Here is an 8,339-nt window from a genome sequence, read left to right on the forward strand (position 1 = left end):
CATAACCTGTTAAACGAAAAGATAGAGAACTGTAGATGATATCTCGTGATTATTCAATATTAATATAGAAAAAACGAGATCGCACGAGGAAATTTGTTTTAAATTGAAAGAATGGGTGAACGTTACAACATCCATAGTCAGTTGGAGCATCTACAATCTAAGTACATTGGTACGGGACATGCAGACACAACCAAGTTCGAATGGTTAGTGAATCAGCACAGGGATTCCTGCAGTTCTTATATGGGCCACTACGATTTGCTAAATTTCTTTGCGATTGCCGAGAACGAAGCCAAGGCACGTGTTAGATTCAATCTTATGGAGAAGATGCTGCAACCCTGTGGACCACCGCCTGAGAAGCCAGAGGATTAAATCGCGTTCTTGTTCGAACATTTTTTTTGTGTGATAGAAACTCTTTTTAATTCTCGAAAATATAAATAATTTTCATTTTGTATAAAATTTCATTTCCTTTTCAAGGGGAAAATTAATGAACCTAAGTGAGTGTCATTAGATCAATATTACTTGTGACTATATTATAATTTTATACTTGCGTAATTGCCATATATAACTTTAGTTGTGTGAAGATCTGTATGTATAAAACACGTGTTTGTTTTTGCATCTTGTGTTATTAAAGAAATTCTCATGTAACAAGATTTATTGATAGTCTAAGAAAAATAATCACAATGCCTCCATCTCCACTATGTTCCACAAAATGTGGAAGAAATGCTATTTTGAAGGTAAATTATTTTTCTAGTTTTATATACTACATTAGGAATTGATATATTATTGTATTATTAAATTAAAAAAATGTGTATGCCTTTTTAGAGGCCAAAAACTGGCGATACATTATGTAAAGAATGTTTTTTCTTGGCATTTGAGACCGAGATTCACGATACTATTATCAATGGTAAATTATTCAAATCTGGTGATAAGGTTGCCATTGGAGCATCAGGTGGAAAGGATTCCACTGTACTAGCATATGTTTTAAAAACTTTGAATGAAAGATATAAGTATGGATTGGACCTGTTTCTTTTATCCATTGATGAAGGAATTACTGGTAATACAACTATAAAAATAACATTATTAAAACTTTATATTATATATAAAAAATATAATTTCCTTTTAAAATGTATCTCTTTAGGCTACAGAGATGATAGCTTAAAAACTGTGACACAAAATAAAGATGATTATGGTATTCCTCTTAAAATCTTATCATACAAGGAATTATATGGATGGACAATGGATTCTATAGTTACAGAGGTAAATTGTATCAAAAATTTAAATTATTAACAGCTAAAACTTATTAAGAACTTGTCTTTAATCCAGTACTTACCTAAATCTGATAGTTTATGAATCTGTCAACTAAATGTTTTACTTAAAAATATACAGTCTATCTTATTCTATATCAAGTTGATATGAGACCTAACCATATTTTTTGATAACTTCAAACACTTGTGTAACAAAGTGTATTTTTTTTAGATCGGCCGTAAGAATAATTGCACATTTTGTGGTGTTTTCCGAAGACAGGCATTGGACAGAGGGGCTGCAATTTTAAAGGTAGATTGCATCGCAACAGGTCATAATGCAGATGATATAGCTGAAACAGTACTAATGAATATCTTGAGGGGTGATATTGCTCGACTGCAGAGATGTACATCTGTAATCACTGTAAGAATGTTATTATATATAAAATGTATATAAAGTTTAAAATTTTTGATATTTATATTTTTATGTAATACAGACTGGTGCAGATTCTATCATGCGGTGTAAACCTCTGAAATATGCATATGAAAAAGAGATTGTTATGTATGCATATTTTAAAAATCTAGTATACTTCTCTACAGAATGTATATATGCTCCAAATGCTTATAGAGGTCATGCAAGAGCCTTTCTGAAGGATTTAGAGAAAATAAGACCATCATCTATCATAGACATAATATATTCAGGTAAGAATATATTTTTGTTAATTTTCTATTACATTATCAATATTTATCTGTCATGTAACCTGAAAATTATAAAAATTATGAATAACTTCTGAAAATAATCCAACCAATTTCAATGAATTTTGATAAAAATACTTGAAATAGTGTAAATTATCTTGAAATGGATTGTTATCGATAGAAATAAAATAATTTAATATATTTATAACGAGTTTCTTTTATTCATTGTAATGAATAAAGTAACATATCAATGTGTTATAAGTAACAAACTATCTGAAAACGACTCATCCATTTATCATGAATTTTGGCAGGAATACTCCAAATGATTTCAACGAATAACCCTTAAATGGATTTCTATCTTTTACTAATAAAATTTAATGCCAAAAATGTTAAAATAGAATTATAAAAGATAGGATATTATAATATAAGACATATTAGCTATGTTCTATAAAATGCATAATATATCATAACAATTTGATGACTTTCCAATATTTTATGACTATAATAATAATTAGCTAAACGTTAAAGTGGCATTAAGATTAGAAAAATTTACTTTCAAAAGTAACTTGTCACCATTTTGCGTTATATTTGTGAAATGGTAACAAGTTACTTTTAAAAGTAAATTTTATAGAACATAGCTAATATGTCTTATATTATAATATCCTATCTTCTATAATTTTATTTTAACATTTTTAGCATTAAATTTTATTAGTAAAAGATAGAAATCCATTTAAGGGTTATTCGTTGAAATCATTTGGAGTATTCTTGTCAAAATTCATGAAAAATGAATGAGTCGTTTTCAAATGAGTAAAATAATTATTATTATTTACTAGGTGAGCAGTTACAAGTGAAAGATAATGTAAAAATGCCAGAGAGAAGAAATTGTACTCTATGTGGATTTGTCTCAAGTCAAGAAATATGTAAAGCATGTATTTTGTTGGAAGGTTTGAATAGAGGACTGCCGAAACTCGGTATTGGTAAATCTAACAAAGCCAAAAAGATAATGAACTTACATGTGGATAAAAAAAACAAACTGCAAAATATAGAACTTTAAGATTCTTATGTAATTAAATGTGTAACTGTCTAAATATATAACATGTGCACTTCAAATATTTTTACAAAAACCAATTTTTTACACATATGTATTTTCAATTATTTAAAAAAAAAACTATTTTATTATCTTTTCGTTTAAAGATTAAGGAGCCTATTTTGTAACTATAAATATATTTTTAAATATAAAAGTTATAAATATATAGCTTTAAAATAGCATTAATAACAAAAAATAACTTGTATATGTGTATATCCAAGAATTATTAATAAACATATTACATATTAAAAATAATATAATCAGAAAATAGTTTGGTATTTTTTATAATTATTATAATTAATATACTTATATATTGTTTTTGTAAATTAGTAAATTTCATTTGTAAATAACAAAACTGTACACACATGTATCATGTAAAGGAGATAGGATCGTATGGAATAATATTTTAATCAATCATCATTTTCACACTTTTCTAAAACAATAAAAATATTTTTGCTATATAAAAGTGGTATTCATACATAATGAAATTTATACTATATATGCAGCCGCTCTTTGAGTAATTTGTGTTCTGCAAACAGGACAATTGTTATTGATGCTAACTGAGCAATCTTCACATATGCATACATGGCCACAAGGTAATAAAATAATTTCACGTGCGTTTATTCTACAAACTACACATATTTGATCCTCTCTAAGATCTCTATCCCTGACTCTTTGACGTCTTTCTTGACGAGATGTTTCAAGCGATTGACGTAACTGATCTGCTAATCTTTGCTGCTGTTTATTCTTCCAATATCGTCTTACCATAATTCCTCCGAGTACTAATCCAATTGTGCCACTCATCAAACAAAATAGCCTGTGTGTTTCAGAAGATTATATAAATGTAGACTTAATAATATAATAAATAATATATTCCAATTATTTTGTATAATATTCCAATACACTAAAATGTACATGCCTGTATATTTTCTTATGATCATCTAATTTCCGCATCAAAGAAGTAATTGACATGCTTGTTATATAAAAAGGACATCTGTTTAATGGAGGTTGCAAAATAAGATAATTGGATTCAGTTTTTGACCTCGAGAGCTCACCTATTGCTGTAATAATTGAATCTTCACGCAACATTTTTTCTGTAGACTGTATACCTCGTTGGCGTACTCCTAATAAATCATATGATAAATTCAAATAAAATTTTTATCATGTACAACATATGTATACATATTTTGTACATAAAATGATTATTATATTATGTAATAAAAATAAAAACTAATCAGATTACAAATTTTATTATAATTACCTATAAAAAATCCCCATATGTGATCTAAAATTGTAGGTACACTAGGTTGAAAATTATCAGAGATTACATCCAAGTTTAAAATATCGGCTGACAATGGATCTGTTATCTCAACACGGTACCATCTATTTTGCAAAACAAATGGTACCATATGATATACTTGATGAATTGTTCGTTCTTGGTCAGACCTATGGAATTACAAACTAGATAATTAGAAAAAAAAATATCAAGATTATTGATATCTTTTTATATTACAATCAGTACAGAATTGATCATAAAGTTACAATAATCAATAATCTACCAATAACCAGCTGACGTTCTTGCGACAACATGTTCTCTGACACTAAGCTTCTGTATAACTCCAGTGACATCTTTTTTATTAACACTTAGTAATGATTCTTTTAATGGTTTCACGATCCCTCTGACAGCGATATAATCTACTTTGTTATTCAGGCTCTTATCCAGTAGATTTTCCAAATCTGGCCCAACGTCGTGTAGCTCAACATTCTATAAAAAATACAAGTTTTTAAATTGCCTTTAATATTTTAAAATGTTCTAATTATTAATACGTTTTAAATTAATATGTTTTAATAGCGAATTGATATAGTCTACCTTAACCGCTTTAATCGCATTTTTGTAATGAATATACTGTTTCAAGCAGATAGTGAATACGATCGTGTCAACTCCAAGTAAAATTATTTCGGTAAAATACTCCATAATTAAATTACATTCTTCAAAATATCGTCCATCTTTACATTGTTCCAATCTGCATCAATTTGGACTTTAGGTTACACACATGACTCTCAATCCTCAATTCAAGTTTAATTCGGTCGGTAATAACCAATAGTCCGATTAATATTTGTTAAAATATTTGTTAAATACTTATTAAAAGTGAAGAAAAAAAGAGAATTACTTTTGTCAGAATTTTCAAAAATTACAAATCCGCACTCGGCGATCTCCTTTTGCAATGCACAACTCCGAAATATTTTTCAAATTACAAAGAATCAAGAAAGAAGTAAAAAGGAGAAGGAAAACACTACCGTGTCTCCTCATGCTGCTGCGAACTAGCTGCGAACCACTGCGAACTAAATGATCTCAATGATAAGTTTTCATCTGTTGGTAGCGTAAATAGAAAACCAATCGATTTTGTCGAGAAATCACGATCGAGTTTTATCGATATAGGTATTCTCTTTCAGTTTGTTTACTTCGGTACTTTTTCTTCTCTCTTTTTCTATGTTTAGTATTGAGAAAGCATGCATAATATGTATGTACTGTATATATGTACATATATATCTGTATATATGTACAAATCTGTGATACACACAACTCGTATATGATAGGTTAGTATAGGTTAAGGACATATTCGCGCAATTTTTGATATTAAAGCAGCAATAACACTGCTGCGAGATTTATATTTATAAAACGTATAATCATATAAGAGATTATTGTTTCAATATAAAGATTTATTTATAGGAGAGTTTTGAATCTGTGTGTGATAGTCAAATCACGACAATATTTTATCGTGTGAGATCGATCATTATTCGACACTCGTTATTGGAATAATACGGCTCATAAATAATTTTATTGTCCAATTACAATCAATGAAAGCTATAAAATGAGTGTGATAAACGATATGCAAGAAAGATTTGATGAGTTTCTGATTAATCCAAAAAATTAGAAAATCTTACAAATATTAATATCAAAATTAGATATCATGCATATACAATTAATATTGAAAAGATTCTTCAAAATCTTCGACTGATAGACTGGTTGGCAATTGTTAACAAGCGAGTCATAAAGGAAGATAAGGTGTATTATAAGTACTGTATATTTTTTCTTTATTTTATTTGTCAACTTTTTTATAATTATAAAAAAAATAGCTGATTTAGGATGACTTTCGATTTCTCAATATAAACTTCAGCTGAATGTTTCATGAGCCAAAATAAAGAAGAAATGTTATATGAATATAGGTAAATGCTTAAAATGCTTTATTAAAAAGTTATTTTAACAAAAATATGAAATATGTAAGAAACAATTTTATCTAAGGTTGTATTTCGTAATGTGTTGTTAAGCCATGTCAATGCAAGCTTGACGTCAATGTAAATTTCACTTTATCACCTTTTTTGTGAATGTAGAGAGAGAAAGAGAGAGAGAGAGAAAGAGAGAGAGAGAGAGAGAGAGAGAGAGAGAGAGACAATCTTTATTATATAATCTCTAACAAGTAGGTTTTTTGTCGTTGTAAAAAAGGTGATAAATTTATTCAGTTACATCAATGTTAAGCTTAATTGTATTGCCACGAGTGGATTGCACTTTGAAATGTAAATTTATAGATAACACTTTGTTTCTCATTTTAGTTTATAGAACATGCTTAAAGTTTGTATAGAAAGCCTTTTTCTTACAAATGTGTGTGTGTGTTTTTTTAATAAAACGGATATGCTAATTAAACGTGTAAACGTAAAACGTTTTAATTTTAATGTTATTAACAAAAAAAGTTTCAATAGATACATATTATTAATTTAGTTGTAATAAAAATTAATATTGGTAATTATATTTTAGTTATAATATAAATTTTATAGGAATATCCCCGTTTTGTACAATCGATTTTTTGTCTACTTGTAAATAAGAATTTTATTTGTATTTGAAACACACATGCACGTCCATTTTAATTGTTTCACATAGTGTCTGTACAGATGTTTTATTGTTTTGTCTTGGAGATGTTATTTTCAAGATATAGTTTTAATCTAAAAGAAAAGATCTTTATTAGATTAGTAAATAAGAAGATTAATTAATACTCCAATTGTTCTTAAGGTATGAATCCTGTACATACAGCTGCTGAACATTCGTGTGTAAACCGGTGCCCTTGTTCTACTTGACGTCACTAATAGCTAACTGGTCATAACACTAGTTCATGAGAAATAGCGATCCATGAGGAAGCGCGTGCGCCTTCGTTGGCGTCGCGACGCGTATTGGATGGAGGAGCACGTATATCAGCTACGGTAGCAAGCGGACAGCCAGGCGGGCGGGTTTCCGTGCTGTTTTTTTTTTCATCATTACCTGAGTTTAGTGTGAGAAAACGGCAGCAGATAGAAACACGTAACGACAACAAGCTACACGATCAGAAACCGTTCTCCTCGAAATTGAGATCTCGCAACTCTCGACCGCTTCCGTTTTCACCGCTTTCCAAATAAGCGATCATCATCGCGTTTAATACATCTTCAGCTATACTGTGCAGTGTGTCATTTCGTGCGCTTCCCAGGGAAATTTTCAACCTGTATCTTTCTTTCCGTTTTTCTTTTTTCGAGCCAGCAAGAAAAAGGAGAGAAAGAGGAGCATTTATGTGTCAGTTTGCTCTGTTTCGTTCCGTGTGCTTCGTTCTAATTGATCGATAACACAGACCTGGATAATTGGGTCGCGTACGGCTAATCGCAACTCGGTTAGCACGCCTCCATTCACGAAAAGAGAGAGAAGGAGCAAGAAAAGAAAGGATTAGAAAATGAGGGAGATTTTTTGCCGGCAGACGAAGAAGAGAATCATTAACCGTTTATGATTTGTTCGTATGTCTTGGTCCACGTCCGTATATATGATGAAATTGCAGCTGCTTGTTATCGAGACGGACTACTGTTGGAGGAAAGCGTTGCTTAGGTAAGCTTTTTTATCTCCGCTCGATTCCCCAACAAATATTCTATGTGTACATTTTGTCTATCTACTTGTTTGTATTTATGCTATTTTGACAATTTTGAGTTGCATGAATAATACGAAATGATTAAAAGGATGTTGCTGTTGTTAATAAATCCAATTGCTTTTCTATCATCTACAAGTAAAGACGTTGTATTGCAATATATTTTTTATTGGTTATTTATGTCGCAAAAATCAGATAAATGAATCATTCATTTATTCGACATTTATTCATTCGTTAGCGGATTAACGATTTGGATTCATGAGAAAGAATAGGAAGGCAATGTATCGTAGGTTTAACAATAATACGCTTAATTACTAATTTCTGTAGCGCAGCTATCTTTGATTTCTGCTTTATTATTACTTGAAAGAATTCTACATT

The 8,339-nt window shown here is 29.6% G+C and overlaps 3 protein-coding genes across 4 annotated transcripts; 2 read left to right on the forward strand and 1 right to left on the reverse strand.

Moving 5' to 3' along the window:
• Nucleotides 1-369, forward strand: Sf3b5 (splicing factor 3B subunit 5). The gene has a single exon (XM_018540447.1). The coding sequence runs from the start codon at nucleotides 112-114 to the stop codon at nucleotides 367-369; it is 258 nt and encodes an 85-aa protein (XP_018395949.1). The 5' UTR covers nucleotides 1-111.
• Nucleotides 370-560: 191 nt separating this feature from the next.
• Ctu1 (Cytosolic thiouridylase subunit 1) lies at nucleotides 561-3,057 on the forward strand. Its single transcript, XM_018540441.1, has 6 exons — nucleotides 561-734; nucleotides 823-1,054; nucleotides 1,139-1,257; nucleotides 1,477-1,665; nucleotides 1,739-1,943; nucleotides 2,771-3,057. Exons 1-6 carry the CDS (start codon nucleotides 681-683, stop codon nucleotides 2,989-2,991), a joined length of 1,020 nt encoding a protein of 339 aa, XP_018395943.1. The 5' UTR covers nucleotides 561-680; the 3' UTR covers nucleotides 2,992-3,057.
• A 439-nt stretch (nucleotides 3,058-3,496) lies between these two features.
• Nucleotides 3,497-5,542, reverse strand: Mul1 (mitochondrial E3 ubiquitin protein ligase 1). 2 transcript variants are annotated; one of them, XM_018540436.1, is made up of 6 exons: nucleotides 5,323-5,542; nucleotides 4,895-5,048; nucleotides 4,584-4,789; nucleotides 4,286-4,470; nucleotides 3,944-4,148; nucleotides 3,497-3,841 (listed from the first exon to the last, which is right to left on the reverse strand). In XM_018540436.1, exons 2-6 carry the CDS (start codon nucleotides 4,997-4,999, stop codon nucleotides 3,514-3,516), a joined length of 1,029 nt encoding a protein of 342 aa, XP_018395938.1. In that variant the 5' UTR covers nucleotides 5,000-5,048; nucleotides 5,323-5,542; the 3' UTR covers nucleotides 3,497-3,513. The 2 variants fall into 2 exon arrangements, with proteins under 2 accessions (XP_018395938.1, XP_018395937.1); XM_018540435.1 differs by lacking the exon at nucleotides 5,323-5,542 and adding an exon at nucleotides 5,196-5,299.
• Nucleotides 5,543-8,339: the final 2,797 nt, after the last annotated feature.

Source organism: Cyphomyrmex costatus, unplaced genomic scaffold (genome assembly GCF_001594065.2).
Source record: "Cyphomyrmex costatus isolate MS0001 unplaced genomic scaffold, Ccosl1.0 scaffold245, whole genome shotgun sequence".
NCBI classification, from domain to species: Eukaryota; Metazoa; Arthropoda; class Insecta; order Hymenoptera; family Formicidae; genus Cyphomyrmex; species Cyphomyrmex costatus.

What these genes read in the sequence shown, in the direction of transcription:
- Ctu1 (XM_018540441.1), top strand. Translation starts at nt 681, where the DNA reads ATGCCTCCATCTCCACTATGTTCCACAAAATGTGGAAGAAATGCTATT. An exon ending in TGGATTCTATAGTTACAGAG is followed by an intron (nt 1,258 to 1,476) that starts GTAAATTGTATC and finishes TATTTTTTTTAG; the next exon opens with ATCGGCCGTAAGAATAATTG. An exon ending in CATAGACATAATATATTCAG is followed by an intron (nt 1,944 to 2,770) that starts GTAAGAATATAT and finishes ATTATTTACTAG; the next exon opens with GTGAGCAGTTACAAGTGAAA.
- Sf3b5 (XM_018540447.1), top strand. Translation starts at nt 112, where the DNA reads ATGGGTGAACGTTACAACATCCATAGTCAGTTGGAGCATCTACAATCT.
- Mul1 (XM_018540436.1), bottom strand. Translation starts at nt 4,999, where the DNA reads ATGGAGTATTTTACCGAAATAATTTTACTTGGAGTTGACACGATCGTA. An exon ending in AGAACGTCAGCTGGTTATTG is followed by an intron (nt 4,471 to 4,583) that starts GTAGATTATTGA and finishes GTAATTCCATAG; the next exon opens with GTCTGACCAAGAACGAACAA. An exon ending in GATCATAAGAAAATATACAG is followed by an intron (nt 3,842 to 3,943) that starts GCATGTACATTT and finishes TGAAACACACAG; the next exon opens with GCTATTTTGTTTGATGAGTG.